The sequence below is a fragment of the Piliocolobus tephrosceles genome, chromosome 19, assembly GCF_002776525.5.
Source record: "Piliocolobus tephrosceles isolate RC106 chromosome 19, ASM277652v3, whole genome shotgun sequence".
NCBI classification, from domain to species: Eukaryota; Metazoa; Chordata; class Mammalia; order Primates; family Cercopithecidae; genus Piliocolobus; species Piliocolobus tephrosceles.
In genome coordinates this window covers 38,987,194-39,010,078 of record NC_045452.1, presented here as the reverse complement: position 1 = coordinate 39,010,078, position 22,885 = coordinate 38,987,194, and the positions used below count along the sequence as shown (strand labels likewise).

General features: G+C 44.2%; 1 protein-coding gene across 1 annotated transcript in view; it reads right to left on the bottom strand.

The window, feature by feature from the left end:
- DSCAM (DS cell adhesion molecule) overlaps positions 1 to 22,885 on the bottom strand; it is a 703,505-nt gene that overhangs the window by 150,412 nt on the left and 530,208 nt on the right. The window contains exons 12-15 of the mRNA XM_023193411.2: positions 12,833 to 13,029; positions 11,723 to 11,819; positions 10,963 to 11,091; positions 2,927 to 3,094 (exon numbers count right to left, since the gene is read on the bottom strand). Coding sequence (XP_023049179.2) covers positions 2,927 to 3,094; positions 10,963 to 11,091; positions 11,723 to 11,819; positions 12,833 to 13,029 — 591 coding nt within the window. The remainder of the gene's footprint in view (positions 1 to 2,926; positions 3,095 to 10,962; positions 11,092 to 11,722; positions 11,820 to 12,832; positions 13,030 to 22,885) is intronic.

Here is a 22,885-nt window from a genome sequence, read left to right as displayed (position 1 = left end):
TATCATCACGGACAGCAGGGTCCACGAAGACATAATGATATACCTCAAAGGCTACTGTCAGCAAAATTCCTCTTCTGTGCTGAGCTGAGGAGTCCCAACTATACCTGGGAGATGGAAAAAGGCATCGCACCAGGGAGGAAGGCATCCTTGAACTAGGCTTTTCAAGGAAGAGCACAGAAAAGGGGACATGGAACCTGTAGTGCCTTCCACACAGGGGAAGAAGCACAACAAGAGAGGTGTGGGAGCATGCAAAGGCAGGTCAGCGCTGGGCATGGGGCTCTGGGGAGTCATTGAGTGTCGCTGCAAAGTAGTAGCATCGGGGAGGCATCATCGTGTGCCCAAGACTTGGGTACTACATTACAGTAAAAGAGAGTGGACCAACAGATTTTGGAGGCGCCCACATGAGGAGTAAGGGAGCAGTGGGACAAGGTCATCTCAAAACAGCTACAGCTGCTAAAATGATGTGCCTTTGGGTTTGCCTGCTGGGAAGGGGCAGCTGTGTCTACAGCCCCTGCTGAACACTCTAATGGGATGCCTTTGGCCAGAGCACCCATTCTAGGTAAGTTACACATAGGAAATTGATTTTTTAATTTCAGTCATGCAAACCTATGAACCAAGACAAAGACAAGTTCTCTGCTGTAGCTTTCCATTTCTGGAACCTGCTCTTTTCCTTTCCTTCCCCTTAGCTCCTCTGAATATTAAAGGAGAGGGGCTGTGTGGGGCTGCCACAGCCAGCACCCAGATAGAATACAAAAGGTCAGCTCGGGAGTCAAAGAGGAGGAGTCTGCATCTGTCTGCAGACATGCCAGGCAGCTGCCCTGCAGACCAGCACCCCAGAGGCTGTTCACCTGGCCTTCTGGCAGGGAGAGAGCTGCTGCCATGGCAACTGCCAGCCGCAGCAGAGGTCACAGAGGAAAGGAAGAAAAAAGCAACAACAGCAGCATTATTAATGGCAATCAGAAAAGCAGGTGCAAAATACATCACCAGAAAAATGCTGCTATCCTGAGGAGGTGGCTGGGATGGGGCAGGATTAGAAAAGCGCTTGAGAGGGATGGAGAAGATTGAGCAGGAAGTCAGAGATGACATTTTGGGCTGAAGGATGGGGAGAGCATATTTTCCCTAAGTACCCAGCGTAATGAAATTTCAGGGATCTGAGGAAGTTAATGGGTTGTTTACATACATAATTAAATACAATTCTATTTTTGCAGGAGCAGATTAACACTGATTTCCCACTTATTTCTGAGACATGCACAGTACTTTTAGAGCTTGAGATTTTTTTCAATGATAAGATATGTCTGTGCAAAGAGCAGAAAGACATCATAATGTCCATTTTGCAGATGAGAAATCATACAGAGAATCCAAGTCTCAGAAATGGCTCACTCTCAGGCACTTTACCATAAAGGTCTTCTGTCACTCACTCTTGAAAACAATGTTCAAGAACTGATGTCTTCCAACATTGAGAAATGGGCATTCCTCTGCAGTTCAGGAAGAATTGTACATTTTAACCTATTCTCTTTAAGACAACATTGATTACAGATATCAGAAGAGTGAAAATGTTGCATTTTATTGATCCAACCATCTGACTTCTTAGGATTTAATCTAAGAAAATGATGTTGGAGATGGCAAAAGACATACCACTAGGATGTTCATTGTAGTGGTGTTTATACTAATGAAAACTTGAAAATAATTGACCCATTTGGCAATATGAGATTCGTTAAACATGTGGTGAGAGATATCACTACAAATTGTAGAGAAGTATTTAAGAGACACATAAGCTTGATTTCTATTTGGGATGCCGTTAATGGAGGTAGCAGAGATGAGGTGGTGGGAAGGAAGCCAAGATCAGTCTCTACTGCAAGTTGGAACAAACTTCCGTTCTTCTGTTAGCCATCTGGGTATGGCAATCACCTTAATCTTGGTGATGGAAAAACAGGGACCTGAGACTAAGCTGACATCTTCCCTACAGTAGGGACTGGCTGACTGCTCTGATGGTGGGCAGGAAAACAAGAGGCAGGTTTGGGAGCTGGACACTCCTTCCCTCCAATAAATGAGTCAGGCATGCACTCCTTATTTTTCATCCTGGGAGAAACCCAAGCACGGTGGCTTTCTCTCCTCCTGCCAGGAGGCAGGTTGACAATCAGCATCCATGGACCATTGCCTCATTGCTCAGTTCTCTGCACACCTGTTAATTTCACCCCCAGGAAACATGAGTGGCCCACAGTGTGTTAAGAGGTGTGTATACACTGGTGCGTGTCTGTGTGCAGGTGCGTGTGTGGGAGATGAAATTATTTAGCCAGTTATTACTGCCTGTTCCTGGGTTAGCTCTAGGTGGGAAAATGATGGAAGCCGTTTTGCCTTCTCCACAATGCTTATTTCTATCTTCTGAATTTGTAACACTAAATATAATGTTATTTGCAACAGGAAAAAGAGCAGAAACATTATTTCTAAATATTGATGTTTCTAGTCAATAAAATAATCTGTTCCCCTTCCCACATCTCCTGCACGGTAAGCAGGCTTGCAGATTCCTAGTGAAGCGTTACTGCTTCCTCTCACACTGGACTTCACAGGGTCTCGGGAAAGAAATACACTCACGGTTCTCCCATCAACCTGGATTCCATGTGTCCAAATAAAGGAATTGTAAAACTGCATGATTCTTTGAATCTCACCAGATTGTTAGCCTCATACGTCTTTCTTTTAAGTCTTGGATATGGGAAACTTGAACTAAATCCTATTTGAAGAGCAGTGCCTTCAAAGTAAGATGCAGAGCGCTGTCTGCGTTTTTTACAGGGCACAGAACTACGGAGAGCACGCATCAAAGACCTCCGCCTAGCACGGGCAAAGGTCTGCTTCTGCATTTAAGCATCTGAGCCCTCAAGAGTTAGCTCCCGGGCTCCTCTGGAGCAAGATTCCGCCCGGTCCCACGTACCTGCCTCGTCCGCCGTGATGGTGAGCTCGTTGCTGGGCTCGCTCTTGCCAATCCGGTTCTTGGCGTACATGCGGATGCTGTAGGTGGAGGAAGGGTGGATATCAATGATGGTGGCCGAGTTCAGCTGAGGGGAAACATCTTTGGTTCTCTGAGCAGAATCCCAGGAGTCTTTTGGGTTTTGTTTTTCAAAAAAGAAGAGATAGAGACGTGAGTTTTTTTCCTCTGCCTTTGAAAGTTCACAAGCAGGAATTAAAAAAAAAAAAAAAAAAAAAAAAAAGACGGAAAGAAAGAAAAATTACACTCAAAGTGATTTCTCAATGCAATGTTCCCAGCTTTCTGGCAGAGCTGGCCATCAGAGGGGATGTGACATCCCACACTCATTATTCACGCTGCGAGGGACATGGGGCAACAACCCAGCCGAGTTCAGGGAGGGGTGATGGAGGAAGCACAGAGCAGCCGACTGGGGGAGATCTCAGAAGGCAAATTCCAGTGGCGGAAGCTCAGGTTAGTGGAATGGACAATGGTCACCGTAAGCACTCATTGTATGGGACAATACAATGAACTATGGTTTGGATAGTACCCCTGGGTCCCCGCAAAATCCCTGGTTCTAAAAGGCATTTGAAAACCAGCAAAACTTCAAGCCATACCAGATCCTTTCCTCTCCAAATAGAGTGTGTTAAAAATAAGATAATCCCATACAAACCAGTCTCAATTTCCAGAATAAATCCTGATTACCAAACATATTTTTCGATTCTATTTTTTGAAATCATTTAGTGCCAAATCCTTGGTTGTAGGAATTATTTTTCAACCGCAGCTAATTATAACAGCAGCACCTGCTTCATGTGAAATGTTATCACTGAATCTATGACATTTTGTATCTGGTGATTTTCAGGCTTCAAGCAAGGATGGGAATGTCAATACATGGTTCTTATATCAAAAGAGTTTGTGCAGTTGTTGATTGGGTGGGTGGTCGACAGCTGGTGTTGGCTAGGGGGATGAACAGAGGAGTCCCCAGGACAGTAGACAGAGATGGTGCCTGCATATTCCCACCCTCCTCAGGGTCTGCCTTGGTGGTGATGACCACACAAGTTAAGTCCTCCGTGGATAATCTGAATCTGTGTTCCTTGCTGGACTTTAAACTCCAGGAGGGCAGAGGCCATGCTGGCCATACCCAGCCTTTTATCCCGAGTGCTAGCACAGTGCCTGGCTCACAGTGGACAACTAGTACATGAATGTTTAACAGATGAACAAATAAACCACAAATACATGGACCTCTGAGTCTTGGGAATGGGGTCACTTTGTCACACTAAGGGTCAGTATGGCAGTTTAGGGGACTTCTCTGTTCAGTGTTAAACATAAACGCAAGATATTTTCTGGAATTGAAGAAAAATATGTGGCTTAAAGACTGCTTTTGAATACTTTTAACTTCTCAGAGAATGGAGCCTAATAGAAGCTGACAATGACTATTGCAGTTGACAAGGAAAAACCATATTTGGGGTCAAGAAGATTAGAGGTGGAAAAACATGAAATAGAAAGAGTTGGAAAAAAACTGATGAGGAGAAGACTGTGATTCAATAGAAGACAAATGAGGACAGGAAATTTCGTATCAATGAAATGGCACACACCTGTGAGCCTTGTCGCACAGAGAGAAAGCCAGGCCTTCTGCAGAGATGTTTAGGAGGATGAGGAGGAATGCCAGGTGCCGCAAGATGCAGAGACATTTGCTAAGTAGCCCCGGAAGGAAGTAGGCAGTTGTGGTGGTTGATGCCTTTGCCCAGGCAACATGGAAGTTTCTGGAACTGATGGGGCCAATGAAGATATAGCCATCTTCACTGGAGGTTTTTGTCTGGGGGTTGGCGGGCAGCCTGGAGAGGCATATGAGTGTCCATGACTGCAGTCCCTTACACCAATCCAAGGCATATGGTGGACTTGGGTAGGGAGGGGACAGTCCCTTCTTGGTGGTCACTGGGCACCTCCACATCCATGCCCTATAGGTTCCTTTAGCTCAGCCCCTACCTCAGTGGCACTGCCTTGTTCAACAGTCTCCCAGTGTGACTTATAAACCCTCTCTGATGCTACATTTGCTCCCTGTCTGTAGAAACTACCACTCACTCCCTCCAATGGGCTGGGGGACCCGTTTCAAAGCCCATCCTCACCCTTCCTGTCCATGGCCTTCCCAGACTCTCCCCAGTCACACTCGCCCTTTTCAGATCTTCGATGTCCATGCATACATTTCTGTTTGTGATTTACTCCTAAGAATCTCTTTATTTGGTCAATGCTGCATTCTTTCTAGTTATGTTTATATCTCAATTTTCGGTTTCATCCTCCCATCAGGGCAATGTGCTGGGCATTTTAAAACATGACTTCTGTGGCCCCCAAATCTGTGGGCACATTGGAAACACCTTGGGACTTTTTGATAGTTCTGCTTTCAGACCTACTAAACCAGAATCTCTGGGGAATGGTGCCCAGAAACCTGTGCTTTTAAAGACTCCCTATCTTGGTCATTGTGATGTATAGTTTGGACAGACTCTTTTATATGATTAAAATTGTACAACATCCTGCCAAGGTAAGGTTTTTTATTTCCTTAGTGAAAGTCAAGAAACTCAAGCCCTGTTACATAGCTGGTAAGAAGAAGGGCTGGGATTTGGCCTCATCTGTGTTATCTCCAAGCTCAAGGTCATTTTTCTATAATGCATGACATCCACATAGTCTATGAAAACACCTAATCAAAGACAGGATTTCGGTATTTCCAGGCACCTGCTGAAAATATCATATGCTTAAGAGACCTTCTGGCAAGTTGACAATGCACAGAAATCATTTGGTCAGATGTCAGAGAAGAAAACTTTGGCCCAGAATTATTGTACCATCTGTGCGTTTGCAGGAAGACTAAGAGGGCTGTACAGGCTCAGAGTTGCAGCCTGGTTTTGGAAGAAGTTGTCAGAATCATTCATTGAAAGAGTGGGCAGGATGCCACGGCTTGGTGTAAGGGACTGCAGTCATGGACACTTATATGCCTCTCCAGGCTGCCCGCCAACTTGCAGACAAAACCTCCAGTGAAGATGGCTGTATCTTCATTGGCCCTGTCAGCTCCAGAAACTTCCATGTTGCCTGGGCAAAGGCATCAACCACCACAACTGCCTACTTCCTCCCAGGGAGACTGGTGGTGTAGGAGGATGGGGCAGTTCAGAGTCCCACTGCAGCCTCTGTGCAGTGACGAAGGAGTGAGGAGCTGACAGGAGCCAGTGAGGTTGCACGGGGTGCTTGCTGGGGAGCTTGTCTTGGGGGTCAGATACCCCAAATCCAATGAATGCAGAAGCAACAAGGACTAATATAAGAGTGTGGACTTGATACGAAGAAGTGCTGTTATAGGCTAAAGACCAGAACGAGTGAGGGTGACTGAGAGTTCTAGAGGTGAATTACATGAAAGGCTTAACAATGGAGTGGTAGCTGGGAGGAGTAGGCCCTCCATGTTGGTGAATAGGAGGAGGTGTGGGAACACAGCAGAGCCCCTTGTCCTCTGTCTTATTCTTCTCAAGGATAACAGTTCTCAGGGTGAACTAGGGGTGGGAAGCCCAAGAGAGGAGAGGGGCTGGGGGCGTGTACCTTCTGTCTCAGAGTCTGTGTTTCCTGGTTACCTTCCAGGGTGTGATGGAGCTTGCCATGGTGCTGAAACCCGGTCCGAGACCTGTGAGGCACCATGGACCGGAGGGAGGGACAGGAGAAACTGTGGACAGGAGGGAGGCGCCAGAGAAACCGTGGACAGGAGAGGCCAACAGAGAAAGGAGGGAAGTACCAGAGAAACTGTGGACAGCAGGGGCCACCAGAGAAACTGTGGACAGCAGGGGCCACCAGAGAAACCATGGACAGGAGGGGCCACCAGGGAAACTGTGGACAGGAGGGGCCACCAGAGAAACTGTGCACAAGAGGGAGGCACCAGAGGAACTGTAGACAGGAGGGGCCACCAGAGAAACTGTGGACAGGAGGGGCAACAAGAGAACCTGTGGAGAGGAGATGGCCGCCAGAGGAACAGACTCTGAAGGGCAGGCTGCCTTCCAAGGAAGGGAATAAAGGGAGGCAGCAAACTGCAGATGGATCTGCTGGAGGTCCCCAGACAATATGCTCAAAGGGATGTTAAAGGTGGCCTTGGGTCCATGTAGAGGAGAAGCAGAAGTCCCTGGGAATCAGAAACTATGGCAACCAAAGCAACCTGTGTACTTGTCAGCTATGGGAGAAGAAGAATATTCTGGATAAGGAAGGGACAGCTTCACTGTGGCTCTGCCTGGTCAGATGACGCCCTCTGGTGCTGCAACTGGGCATGACCAGAGTTGGCGGGACCAGGAGATGATGACAGGAGATACAAGAACAAGGACTTGGGATGTTCAGTGTTTCCTGGAAAACAGTAAACCAAGGAAAGTCATCTGTTGTCAAATCCTGGGAGGACTGTTATTTGGCCAAAGGGTTAAGAGATGGGAAGAGAGCCGCTGGATCCAGGAAGGTCTATTTTGGTGCAATAAATGTAAGAACTTGTGGCAGTCACAGCTGACCAAAGACAGAACTGTGTTCCCCGGGTTAGTGAGTTTCTGTTTCTAGGATTGTTCAAGCATAGAGTTAACGGTAACTTGCAGAAGTTCTTTCTGTTAAGAATGTGAAATACTTTAATACATTGGTTATATGCTGCTTTCTTCAAAAATTAATGAAAAGTAAAGGAAAACTTTTGGGGAGATAATTTCACCATTGCCTGAAAAACGGGTTGAGACTCAACAATGCGACTAATGATTATCATGAATCCAGTATACCTGTCAGGCACTATGAGGGGTGCAGGGACATAGCATAAGGTTTGTCAGACACAATTCCAGCCCTCAGAGCTCACTATGGCCCATACGGGGATAACTGTCCAGTAGGGTACAGAGAGTAAATTAATAGTCACAAGTCCACCAAGTGTTCCAAGACATGCTATGAATAGTGAAGGGGAATAGGTAGTCAGGGAAGGCTTCCTGGAAGAAGTGACATTTAGGCTGTTATTAATATTTGAAGGATCAGTTTTCTATGTACTCAGTCTAAAACTACACTCATTTAAACTAAGGTTGTAATTTTTATACACCAAAAATTTCTTGAGGAAGCAACTAATACATGAAAAATCTGACTAATACACCTCACACAGCAGTGAGTACAGGTGCTATCTACTCTCAGCACAGCTCCTTCCTCCCAGGGCTTCCAAACTGAAAGTAATGGAAGTTCTGTAGGGTCCTGGTGGAGACCGTGGTCATGGCCTTGGATCTGCTTGTCCTGTGGGTTTTTCCCCAGTGATTTTCCTGGGACCCATGCTGACCCTTAAAATGACTTGCTCCAGGGCTGCATAACATCTAAGCCACACCACTGGCCCTGTCTCTGGTTGAAGTAGAGCATGAAGGATGGAAAAAGTATCCCTCAATCCCTCCTGTACTCAGCTTTATAGACAGGGAGCTTTCCTGCTTTGGTTATATAAACCATGATCAATATATACATTTAAAGATGCTGTTGATAATAATGATTCTTAGATTTCAATTGCATGTAAATTAAATTCAATGAACATTTGCAGTACACTCTTCACTTGACAGACATTGTGCTGGGTGCTGGGGATCCCAGGACACAGAGAACCAGAGTCCCTGCCTTTGGGAAACCGCTGGGGAGTGGGGAGATAGTGAGGACTCTTAGATGCTGAGCAAGTGGTTTAACACAGAGGGTTTTAGAGGCATTTTACTTGTAAGTATTTTCCTGCATGCCGGAGCAATCTACAAGCTACCACCTATTAGATGTTGAGTATGCTCCAGGCAACGAGGAAGGCATTTTCAACGTCTTCCCTCCTTAGAGTTTGCCAATATCCATTGAGTGTCTCCACATGTCAGGTGTGGTGCTGGGTGTTGGAGAAATGAGCTGGGTGAAAACAGACCTACTAGGTGCAGGGAGTCCCCAAGGAGCCTCTAGCATGGTGGACGTGAAATGCATTAATCAGTATATTTGTCAGTAATCACAGAGATAAATAGATGATGTCCCATCATGCCACGTGCTGAGATTGAAAGGGAGATGGACCTGGGTGAGCACCTGGGAACTGGGATCTAAGGAGGGGGTAGTAATGGGTGGCCCAGGGAAGGGAGGACTCCAGGCAGAGGGCAGCTGGTGGCCTTTGTGGTCTCCTTGCGAGTCCTTTGAGGTGGATGCAGCAGTGCCCACTTCACAGGTGAGATGAGCAAGCGAAGGTGCAGAGCTGGTGCAACACAGGCCCAGCAGCAAATCCCACACAGGCTGGGTCCCAAACCACTGAGCCTAGGCCTGCCACCAGCATCTGGCAATGCCCGACCCTCCATGAGGACAGGGGAGGTCCTGAGCTGCTCCACTAGGAGTGGCCTCCTGTGTGCTCCGGCACCAGCAGCACGGGCAGCCTGCAGCCCCATAGCCAGTGTGCAGCCAGTAAGGTAAAGGGCTGTCCCTGTCCCCACAGTGCTCATAGCATCTGTCTGAGCTCTCATCACTGTCACCAGGTTCCAGGCCAGTTTCTGCTCAAATATGCCTCCCTCACCTAAGAAGCATTTGCTTCACTTCAAGACCTGTATCTGTGAACTTGTAATCCCACTTCTTTAGAACAAAGGCAAGGTCAGCCTCTCCTCCCTGCGCCCTTGGGAAATCTGTTCATCCTGGTTCCCAAAAGATGCTTGTTTAGCTCAGCACTGTCTTAGACGAGCTGCCCCCTCCCCCCAGGTCACTGTGCCTTACCCCTGAGCCCAGGGCCCTGGCTCTGCAGCATTTCTTGGCTATGGTGAGACTTGCAGTCCTATCAACCCCTGGAGGGTCCTTCCTCAGACTTTGTGTAAGTAGTGTCACCTCACTTCTAGGTCCCCAGTTGCAACTCAGATGTCGATGGCCTGAGCCATTCCATTTTTTCTTACGTGTATTTCCAACCCAGCAAGTCACAGATACTACTTTTCAAAACACTATTTTTTGCTTTGATCCACCATCTTCTCAATCTTCAAATTCTGTTCTCCTGAATTCCTGAAGAGTCACCCCTTGGCTTTCCTTTGCAGTCACCATTTCCTGGCTCTGTTCCTGGCTTGCTGTTGCTGAAACATTTCCTCACTCCTGACCTGTGGTTCCTAGCTGCCTTGAGCTTGATTTTTTACTACAGCTTTAGTGCCAAAGATACTAAATGGGTCACAACTGGGTAATCTGAAATAATGTGCGGTGTCCAGGAAGTGAAAAATAAAGCTGCTTTTGTGGCCTATAAGGATTTTATTAACCCTTCCCATGCTGGTGGTGCTCGAATTCCTCATATCTTTTATGAGACACAGTAAAAATTCTGACTGGAGGCCACAGTGGTGGTATCCTACCCTCGCCCCACACATCGTAAAGTTCAAAATGGCCCCAGCATTGTTCCTTGAAGGCAATGAACGGGCACACCTGCAGTGGCCCTGGCAGCAGGGTCGGTTTATTTATGGGTTCTGGGCTGAGTGGTCCAGGGCGCAGCAGCCAGTCTTGCCGATGGTCCCTGAACATTTCCAGGAGGTTGCTCCTGAGTGAATTTTCCTTTTTCTGCACCAACCACCACTGCACAGTTTATCCGACCAATACCAAGCACAGCTCGAGCTCAGCACTCTGGGTGCAGGACATGGGCTCAGACCCTACAAATGTCACCCAACTGAGGAAATGGGAAATGAAGGGAGCAGGTGAGATAGAAAAGGTCATGGCAGGGGCCTGGCTCCATCAGCCACTGCCCACATGCCGACAGGCAGCTGCAGTATCAAGGAGTCCAGCAGAAAGCAAGACTGAAGTCTGGGCTAGCTAAAAACGAAAAAGCAGCAGAACTGAGCCTCAACACAAAACTCCACTCCCACAGCAGAAAGCCAGGATGTGCTTCCGGCCAGGAGGGAGACTGACTGGGGGAAATGGTGCCTCTGAGTGACTGTAAGCTGAGTTGTGCGCTTACAGGTAAAACACATTAATAAGGAGTAAAATAAAGGAACTTTCTGAGGTGGAAACGAAGCTGGAGGAAGTAAAGAACTTACCTGATTTATTTTTGCATTCAATATCGTAGCCCGTGATGGGGCTGTTTCCATCAAACCCCATGGTCCACCTGAGCGTAATTGTGCGTGCTTTGACATCTTTGATCTCAATTTCGGGAGGGTCTGGGGGCTCTGCGCCATCAACAGAAAGACTCCGAGTTAGTTCAAATGGAGCTCCGACATGAAATGCTAGTGGAAATGCTGAGTGTGACTCACAAATGATTTGTCTGCGTTAGACAAGAACAGACGCTTTTTATTTGGAAACATTTTCTTTTTCCTAATCACATTTTAGGGAAGAGAAATTCCACTTTCCCAAGACTTCCAATTTTCATAGTCCTTAAGAACTGGACCAAGCCTGGAGGATAAAAAATGTCACTATTCTAGTTTGGATCTCTAACTCAAAACATATTTTGGCCCGAAATGTTAAACTAGCCTTTCATTCTGGTCATCTAGTACATGGATTCCTAAAATTGAACTAAGAAATTCCACCACTGCACTTGTGTGCATGCAGCTTGACTGTGATGGGCTTGTCATCTTGACTGGTTCCTCTAAGGGCTTCGTTCCCTGTTTTAGGGCTTTACTTTGACATAATCACAGGCACTGCAAAATTCTGCTTTAGCACTGACATTATACATATTCAAAATTTCCTGGGAACTAGGAAGTGTTACAGGGCAAGTTGAGGCCACACAGATGCCCAAGGCTGAGCATAGAGCTCCCGTCCTGAAACGACTGTGTTTATTCTCTTATGCTGTCATCTTCCTACCTTGCACTGTGAGCTGAATTATTCCACGGTCCTCCCCGTAAGAATTAATAGCATGGCAGGAAAAGAAACCAGAATCTTCTCTCACAGTTGGCAAAATCTATGTGTAAAGCAGAAAGAAATTTATCTTTTTCAGTAGGCAAATGACTTCGCGCCGTAAAGCTCCCTCTCCACTCTTTCAGTTCTCCTGCCATGCCCAGCACACACATATGTACACTGACACACAACCCCCATTCCTCCAGACACATACGCTAAATCACACACATGCACGTATCCCTCTGAGGATTAATTATTTCAGTGTAGCTGTAAGTAGGTGGATGAATAGGATTCATGTATATTATCCATGTCAGGTGTAGCTCATTAAATTGGATGTGTAATTTATATAGGATGTCGTGGTCAGCTTGACATATATCCCACATATACATTTTTTTTTTCATGGTATCCAAAGCAACCATGCCTAAAGAGACAGATTAAATACTGCAGCCAGGGCTGGGGGCCAGCACAACTCACATCAGATTCTTTTTCCAGGAGGATTCCAGGAATGGAATGTCTGAAGCCAATATAAGCATTTCAAACACAGGGCTTCCCCACCTCCCCACCCTGTGTGTGCTATAGTATCATCCTCTGTCCCCACGATAACACCACAAACCAGTTCACTACTCGCAGTGCTTTTCTCTAGCTTTTGTGATCCTCTCTTAACGACAGCATTTTTTTTATTGTGGATTTTCCAAAGAAGCAAGATAGTTTTTATAATATTTTTGTCCCAAAGCCCATCTCATTTTTCTTTTTGCAGGAAGTTAAAACATGCACACAGCATAGGCCGTCATTCGTCAAGGATTAACTATCATTTAAAAACCTTATTTCTCACTTTTTTTTTATTACAGTTAGGTTCCCTGCTGCGTTCATAACGACACTATTCTTAACACTTAGGCTAAAGCACTATTTTTGAAGGCTACTTCAGTAATCTCGCTGTGTGAAAGGTGAGAGAAAGGGTGCTTCATAAATAAATTCCAAAAGATTATCTGCTACTTATCTGCACCCACTTGTGTGAAAGGAAAGACTTATTCTTCCAATAAAGTTCATTCCATTGAGTTGCATTTGCTATGCTTTTACCTGCAGAGTAGAAATCACCTCTTCTCCCACCTCCTTGGTGGACACAAGATAACGGGCCATCTCAGGGTTAATGATTCGGTCCTCCTTCTCCCAGCGGACTATAATGGGCTTCTCACCATGCGCTGTGCAGCTCATCTCCTTTTTCTGCCCCTGCGTAGCCAGGGTAGTATTTGGATATGATGTTATCATCGCAGGAACTGAAAAACCAAAAGGGACACATCTTGTTCAGCAAAGCAGTGTTCTTGATTTTTCCCTGGCAACACACTCAGGTAAATCACACTTCAAGAGATATTTCTTTGAAATGAAATTTATTCAAGAAACTGCTGAGTGAGAATCACGGGCAACATAAAGGAAACGCAGCAGAAAAATGAAACTCGAGTAAGTGAGCCCTCAGCGGAAACTGCCATGCCATTTCATATCCACGGCATGTTGCTCTCTTCCAACCCTGTTGAGGGCCATGGCCTATATCCCTTAGCACACCCAGAATGATTGGCATGGTTTGGCTATGTCCCCACCCAAGTCAAATCTTGAATTATATGCCCATAATTCCCATGTTTCATGGGAGGAACCTGGTGGGAGGTAATTGAATCACAGAGGTGGATCTTTCCTATGCTGTTCTCATGATAGTGAGTAAGTCTTACAAGATCTGATGGTTTTAAAAACGGGATTTTCACTGCACAAGCTCTCTCTTTTTGCCTGCTGCCATCCATGTAAGATGTGACTTGCTCCTCCTTGCCTTCCATAATTGTCATGAGGCCTCTCTAGCCACATGGAACTGTCCATTAAACTTCTTTCTTTTGTAAATAGCCCAGTCTTGGGTATGTCTTCATCAGCAGCATGAAAACGGACTAATACAATAATGTTACTGGTTGCTCTGTCTATAAAAAAAAAAAAAACTTCACAGGAAGGGTTATCCTCCTTTTTCTGGGATCATCTATGTTTCTAACTATCATTTTCAACAATGGAGATAAAACCTCCACTTTTAGTCAACTTTACGTGAATCCCTTATTGCTGCTAACCAGTGCTCATAACCACTGTTCACAATGTCCATCTCCCACAGTTTTATAAACCTTGCAAACCTTTATCAGTCACTGGAGACCTCAAACCTGTCCTTCTTCCATAACTTGTATCAGAGAATCTCATCTCCAATTTACTGAGAAAAGGGAACTCTTTATTTGTGAAGTTCCTCAAGTTTTCTTTTCCCACATCAAAACTAGTCTAATATGTAGGCTTCTTTTCTTGGCAACAGACGACACAAGATCCCACCCCAATTCCACAAGCCACCTATAAATTGTAGACTGTATATAACAAACACCTTTTAAAACGCATACTAAGCTTATCAGAAAGTGAGAGAAAAACCAGAGACCAAAACCAAAAGCTGATGGTGAAAAGTCAGAGGTAATATAACGGTGGTGTTTTGACTACCTGAGAGGCATCACATTAAATGTGAGACCTCCAAAGCCAGGCTCCTCAAAGGGTTCTATCTTGACAGAAAGTATATAACCAAAATAATAATAATAATAAACAAAAATCCACAAAAGTAAAGAGAGAATAAAACTACCTCAGCTGGTGTTATATATGTAGAAAAACAATCTCTCCCCCGAGAATTTGCAAAACTGGCCTGACTCTACATAGATCTGGAGTCAAATTCATGCTAAAGAATTAACATGAAGGTGATTGTAGTTTGATAATGGCCTGAGGGGACTAGCAAAAGCTAACATACTCTACAAGAATGTGTTCTCTGTCCAGGCCCACTGAAATGCACCCAGATAAAGCTCTACTGGCCATGAGCTCACAAACTAAAACTAAAGAACACAGGAGAAAACTAACACCATGATTGAGAACCAGCTTCCCACGACTTTAGATGATAGAGTCATCAGATACAGACTGCAAAATAACTATGCACGAATGTTTAAAGATATTTTAAAAATATGCTAAAGGAACAAGATGTTAACAAAAAGGACTAAAAAGGTTTGAAAATTCATCAAAACATAACTATATTTTTACATGCTTTTAAATCTCATTTCCCCAACTACAGGCAGAAGCTCCCTTCCCCCATTTCTGAGGTCAAGCTCAGACTATGTACTTGATTGCTTGCCTCATAAGCCTTCCAATGTACTTTACCATAGAAACACTGTGGCTTCTAAGACTGCTACATACTAGGTCATGCCTTGTCCCATGGCTTACCAGAGAGGTTTGAGACATATAATAAAATGTCAAAATACCACCATTTCTGTAGCCTGGACACTCACAGAAGAACCTACATTTGGGAGTTTCTCCAGAGTCAGTAGCCATGTGGCAGAGATGCATCCCATAGCACTGACTGTGTAATAAGATGGAAAGTAGGCAAATTGGTGACTGAGGAAAGAGGCGCCAAGAGTCCTGCATATCAAAGAGAGCTGTTCACAACTGTCATGAAATTCCTCTTCCAGCATTTCTGAGATGCAGCAAAACTGGCTGTACTGTCCCCAGCCTTTGGTTCTGATCCCCCCTTTCCCCAGCCTATCAAAGAAAAATGTTTATTTTTATTAACAGCTTTATTGTGGTATAATATTCATACCATAAAATTCACCTGTTTTAAGTGTGCAATTCAGTTGTACACTTAATGTTGCATTAGCTTCCTAGAGTGCCTGTAACAAATTACTAGAATCTATGTGGCTTGTAATAACAGAAATTTCTTCTCTCACAGTTCTGGAGGCTGGAATTCCAAAATCAAGGTAACAGCAGAGCCATGCTCCTTTTAAAGCCTCTAGGGGAAGACCCTTCCTTGCCTCTTCCAGCTTCTGGTGGCCACACGCATTCCTTGGCTTGTGGCAGCAAAACTTCAGCCTCTGCTTTATCTTTATATGATTTACATCCTTCTTTGAATGTTTCTGTGTCTTCTCATGGACTTCTTATGAGCATACCAGTCACTGGATTTAGGACCTACCCTAATGCAATATGATCTCTTCTTAACGAATTATATTTGCAAAGACTCTATTACCATATGAGGTCATATTCCAAGGTTCTAAGGGGACATTAATTTTGGGGATACTATTCAACCCATTACAAATATATTTATATTATCTAATACATATACATACATACCATTATAACCTGAATACAAATATACACAGTTGTATAATCATCACTGCATCAAATCTTAGAGCTTTTACATTACCTCAGAATATTTCTCCTGCCCATTTACAGTCATTTCTCTTTCCCCGCTCAAGTTCTAAGCAATCACTAATCTACCTTCTCTCCCTGATATGGTTTGGCTGTGTCCCCACCCAACTCTCATCCTGAATTGTAGTTCCCATAATCCCCATGTGTCATGCGAGGGGCCTGGTGGGAGATAATTGAATCATAGGAGTGGTTACCTCCATGCTGTTCTCATGATAGTGATTGAGGTCTCACAAGAGCCTAATGGTTTTATGAGGGGCTTTCTGCCCTTTACTCTGCACTTCTCCTTCCTGCCGCTATGTGAAGAAGGACATGTTTGCTTCCCCTTTCACTATGATTGTAAGTTTCCTGAGGCTTCCCTAGTCGTGTAGGACTGTGAGTCAGTTAAGCCTCTTTCCTTTATAAATTACCCAGTCTCAGCTATGTCTTTAAAAGAACAGACTAACACAGTCCCTGTATTGCCTTTTTTGATCATTTTCTATACACTGAATCATATAGCATGTATTCTTTAGTATCTAGCTTTCTGGATTTTTCTCACTAAGCATAGTGCTGTCAAGGTTCATCCATGTCATAGCAAGTATCAGTACTTTGTTCCTTTATATTGCTAAATAATATTCCAGCTCATGGATATACTGCATTTTTTAAATCCACTCACCCACTGATGCACACTGGGGTTGTTTCTACTTTGGGGCTATTATGAGTAATTATACTACGAATATTCCTGTATAAGCTGTTCTGTGAACAAATGTTTTCATTTTTTTCCAGGAGAGATTCCTAGAAGTGGAACTACTGGGTTATATGGCAATTTCATGTTCAACATTTTGATAAACTGCCACACTGTTTGACCAAGTGGCAGCACCATTTTGCTCTCCCATGGCAGGAGATTGGAGAGAGAAGAGGGAATGAGAGCAGGGGTTAAGATTCAGCATTTATGGTGAGGGAACATTCCCTTTCAACCATTTGAGTTCAGCAATTTGAGTTCAACCATTTGAATTCAATGAGGGAACTGAAAGAGTAGAGATTGGGTGTATCTACAAAAAGGTAAGCTGGCATGTTCCTCAACAGCTGGAGGCTTACTGGCTGTAGAAACCCCAGGCTCACCATGGATCTGCTGTCACAGAGGAACTAAAGGTGGTGGCACCTGCTGTTTGGCCTCAAATCCACTCATCAAGATTTTTTTTCTCATAAGGGAAAAGGGCTAACTCATGATAATTAGAGATCTCAAAGCCAACAAAAGTAACCTAAATTACAAAACTGTGAGTAAATGTATTACAGGCCTATGAACAAGAAAATATTTACTCTTCATTCTTTCTCTCACTGCTGGGGAATGTGAATCAGAAACCGTGACACCCACATATAATTTAGCTTTGAAAGGTGACCCCTGTCCACCACCATCATCCCCCATACCCCAATTCCCGATGAGCATCCTAATTCCCACAACACCCTCATCCTTAGAACAAAATATAGAAACTCTGGTTGCAAAACTGAAAATCAATCCATGTTTAATGCCTCCCAGTCTCCTGGCCATCTCAAGGCTATAGTCAGGATTTCCTACTGTGCAGTGTTTGTAAAAAGGAAATCTGTAAAATGGTAAGACATAAAAAAAGACAGTTTTCCTGTGAGAACATGGTAAGTCACCATCATCACCTCTGAAATCCAGGGTAGTTTAACACTCACTGACTTTATTCCAATTAGAGTGAGCCAATTCTGAAGTAAGGGTTTCTGTCCTATTCTAGGAGATCTGTGCAGGGGAGCAATGCATTGCAAAGGCTGGTGTTGACCCAGAACTTTAATTCCCTAGTACTTGAAAACAACCAACTGGAAGAACTGTTCTCCAAAAACTGCAGCGTTGTTTTGACGACTTGTTTGTTTTCTTCTATTTTCCTTTTTAAAAAAAATAATCGCAAGCTTTATTGCATTTGATGAGACAAGTACCTTGGCCAAACCATAGACCTCTGGTTTGTTTACGATTTGCCCATCTTAATCTGCAAAAAATACTCCTCAGTTTTATTTAGATTTCTACTTTGAAAGAGTGCCCTAGTAAAATGGGTATTTTTGTTCCGGTTATTAAATTCAGCACTTAAGAGAGAAATGCTCTGACTAGATCATGTTCTTCTATCCAGCTCAAGTATTTCCAGCCCTTTAAAGAAATGGTGGAAAGGATTTTTAAAAATGAATCATTATCATGGCTTCTTTGCAATGCTAATGTTTGAAGGCACGACCTTTTCACTTGTCACAGTTATGGATTCCTAGAGATGACAACATGTCTGTACAGCAGCCCTTTCTGCAAGGATTTCTGAAGCATAACAAATGGATGGGGTCATTTAACAGGGACTGGTACCAAGGAAAGGCTGTGGGCAAATCCTGCTATCAGGGTCAAGGGAGATCCAGACCCAAGAAGCCTTTGTCCAAAGATTGGGCGCTGTGTGCTTCTCCTGCAAAATTACCCATTGAGGAAGGTGCTGTTTTACATCATATCAATTGATAAATTTGCTTCATAAACTATAATATTATCTAACAGCACCCTTAATGCTCAACAAATCTGAGTTCTTATGATATAAGGGAGCATCTGTCTGACCTACTTTTTTGCAGCATCAAGATACAGTGGTGTAGTGGAGCTGCTGTCATTGGCCAGGGAGATCGGATTGTGCACATCTCTGCCCAGCTTGGCAGTGCAGTCATCTCTCTTTCCCATTTAGCTTGAAATTGGTAACGGTGGTAGTATTTATGCCACCGAAATTGGCAAGTGCTAGAAATCAGGGCTTTCTCCATCCTCTCCCCATCAATAGCTAATTGATAAACATTTAGCAGAACGATACTTAGGAGAGTGTTTCACTGTATTAATAATTTTAAAGGGTGTTCCCATCGTATAAGATATACTGAGAAGATGGACAGATTAAGCTAAGAGCAATAATTAACTTTACCAATAAAAGTAAACCCCTATTACTTAAGTATTAATTAAATAATTAAAATATGAACAGTATGTCACTGTATGTTTTGGCAAGTAATTCAGAGATACATTGATGCATGTATTAAAATTTTAACCTAAGGATACAGAGAGAATGAAAAATTATACCAGTAAATCACTGATATTGAAGATTGGTTCCAAACTTTACTCTCAAGTCTTTTAATGACTCTACCAATAATGCAAAATTAATCCGTATACATTTTTATGTTTTTTGTTCCTACCTGGTTCTGCTGAAAAGAAAACAGATTGAAAAGAAAGCAATTGAAAAGAAAACAGGAGAAAGTACCAAACAGCCTGGATAATCCCGAACGAGACAAGATTCCTGTCACAAGCATCTGGCTCAATACTTTCATTTTATAGAGAAGAATGGCTGTCAAAAGCCCAAATACAGGAGTCCATCAGGATCAAATTTGATCAGTCCTGTTCGAAAACCATCGTCGTCATCATCACCCCCAACACAGGAGATGACCAACTGTCCAGAGCGTCCAGGACTTCCAGTGTTTTAGCACAAGAAGTCTGTATCCTGGGAAGTTTCTCAGTCCCTCCGGGCATTCAGAGCAGATATGGCAGAGGAGGCTGTGGAGCCAAGAATGAGGCAGCATAAACCTGGCCCAATGCCCAAGATGGGAAACTCAGGCAGGAATTACAGGGTTCCCGGGTGGGAGGTCAAAAGAGGGAGATGCTCTGGGACACAAATACATTTTAAAGCTATATTTTCAAGCCCTTTTTAAAACATTCCTCCCACATTTTTATTATGAAAAAATTTCAAACATACAGGAAGCCAATCAGCCATGTACCTACCGCCTGGATTCCACAGTTCACATTTTAATGGACAGTGTTGAATCAAAATGTGTTTTGTTATCAAAATTTACTGAATATGTTTTTTTATTATTCTATTTTAAAACTACCTCAGGTAAACACATACATCAGCGTGGGTCTCAAAGGTCAAGCTGTAAGATGGCAGCTCAGGGTGGAGACACACTGGGCTCCTGGTGTCCCAGGTAAAGGAACCACCACACCCTGGCCTGCAGAGGTGATGTGGGGTTAGGTGGTCCTTGGGGTGAAGTGGTGCTCCTCACATATGTCTTACCAAAAGGAAAGGTGAAGAAGGGGCCTGGAAGCAGAGAACCTGACTCCGACCTCCTGCCTCTTGGACTGGGCGGGACCCTCGGTTGTGCTGGGTTTTGGCTTTCTCACCTGAGTCATAGGAGAGCTGAATGGGATTGGGGCTCTCAACCTGGCCTGTGTCTCGGAATCACCTAGAAGCTTTTAAAACAGGTCAGTGCTCAGGCTCCACTGCAGACTGGCTCGGAGTCACTGGGGGCGGGGCTTATGCATGGATTTACTTAAGTTTCCCAGATGATCCTAAAATACATAGCCTGGATTGAAACAACTCAGCCAGATGATCCTCAAGGTCTTTTCCCCCTCTAATTGCCATTTCCCCTCCTTCTCCTTTTTTTTTTATTTCTTTTTCTCTATCCTTCTTTTCTTCCCTCCCTCCCTCCCAATTTTTTCTTCATTCTTCCCTTCCTTCCTTCCTTCTTCCTTTCCCCTCTCTTTCTTCTTCTGTTTCACCCTCCTTCATTTTCTGTCTCCTGCTTTTTTTTGTTTTCTCTTTCACAGTGCCATAATAACAACAACAGCTAATTTTTATGAATGTTGACTGTGTGCTAAGAACTTTTCCATATACTGCATAAGTATTTAGGCCATATGACAACATGATGGAATGAAAACACTAGCCATGGAAATGACCCAAGACATATAAGTGCTATTTTAAGTCGATTCTAAATTACGCTATAAATAGAATTGAGACACGTAGACAAAACATTTCCAACAGATTCATTGGATTTGCATCTATATTAACAAATGTCTATGCAGTTGGTCAAATAGAAACCAGACACCAAATACCTGCTTTAAATGGGAAAAAATAAAGATTAGAATATAAGATAATTTTGGAATTAATTTCTACTTGACATCTTCTCCCCTTTCTCCTTAATTTCTAAGTAAGGAAACAGAGAACTAGGGGGTTTAAGACTGGAAGTGACTAGACCTATTCCCCTTGCCTCTCTCCTATCCCTAATGCAAAGTTCTATTTTGTTTAGTACGTTTATTAAAAAAATTAGTATTACCATAAAAGTAATACAGTAAAATGATCTTCATTATTCCCTAAAGTGATGAATCTTTCCCATCCCCTCTCTTCCCTTCTCTTTCCTCCTTCCTTCCTCCAGGATCCGGAAAACTAAATTGTAGTAGCAGCATAGTTTGTTAATGCATCTGTCCTTCTGTCCTTTCATGTCTCAGATCATTTTCACATCATGAGCTTACAGCAACATATGTGTTCTCAGTAGAGAAGGGATTCTTAATTCCGTTTACCTATAATTACACAGGATGGGGAAACTACGTAATTAGCCTAACGTCATACAACTAGTAAATAGAAGCTCTAGAAGGAGAATCCAGGTCTTCTGAATCTGAGTGCAAAGACTTTTTGCCTTACAGTAGCGGAGGAGGCCAAGGCTGGCCCACAGGGTGCAGAGTGTCTGACCACAGAGGTATCTGGCACCCTGACTGTCTTCAAGCCTGAACACCCTTGGAAGCCCCTCAATCTGGGGCCTGAGTCCATTTACAGGAGACTCCCCATAAAGTCCTTGAAATTTCCATTTTCTCAGCTGCAAGGCAAGACCCAAACATCTCCTGCAAACCTACTGCATACTCGTAGAATTATGCAGATGAGACTGGCTACGTAATTTGCAGGATCCAGAGCAAAATGAAAAGATGCAGCCCTTTGTTCAAAAAGCAGGAAAATGGTACCATTAAAGCTCTAAACTATAAAGCTTTTTCCTTCCTTTTGTGGTCTCCCTCTCTCTCTCTGTCATGATGGCCTTTATTTTTTATTTAATATCCCACTTCCTCTGGCATGGTGACACTGAGTGGTCAAGTGCTGACCCTCCCTGACTCCCAGGAACAGCCTTGTGACTTGGCATGCACACTCATGTGCCCCACCACATGCCTGGATCCCCATCATCATCATACCCAGGCCAGGGTGGGGACGTGTAGTCAGGCCTCTCTCAGTTGAACAGGTGACCCTCAGTGACCTGGAGACCCACCCTGCCCAGTCATCCTCTGTAAGCTCTATGGTACTGCCACCTAGAAGCAGGGAGAGTGCCACATCCAGAAATGTTACAGGGGGCTGTCTCTGACCTTCTCCACATACTTACCCAGATCCCCATGGACTGGATGACCATAGCCATTGCTGGGCAGTTGCAGGAAAGGGGAGCCTAGGGCTCCAGGGGGCAGGAGAGTGGACAGCTGAAAATCTATTCTGGAAAGGCAATGGGAGGTGGGATGACATGGGAGCTGTGGCTCCGCATACCCTGTTCATGCTCCACTGTCACACTGGACTTCACTTGCAAAACACAATTTCAAAGACAAAACTGTTAAGAATTCAAGATGGTGACTACAAACAATCTTGGCTTGTGGGACTGGACTGGTCCTGTACCCATGATGCTGTCCCTGAATGTCGGGACAGTACTCCACTTCCTAGGCATCCCCTACTGCTTCCAGTAGAGAGAAACAGCCCAGCTACCCTGAGGAGGACAGGAAGAAGAAGAGCTGAGGAGAGGGCAGTCTCTTGGGTAAGACTTAGACATGACTAATCACAATCTGGAATCCGAAGTAGGGAGCCCACTCTTCCCATCATGAAGGCAGTGGGTACAGAGGCAAGCCTTAATGAGGGAAGTGGCTAATCCCCTTGCAATCAACATCTTCCCAAGCCACTAAATGCATCACCATTATCTTTCATTAAACCTGCAGTTCCTATTCCTTACATCACCTTGGAGCCATAAAAACACCAACAGTATGCCGAGAATGATGACTCCCAGCTTCATCTCCTGGAAAGGACATGATGTCATTCTTTTTTATGGCTG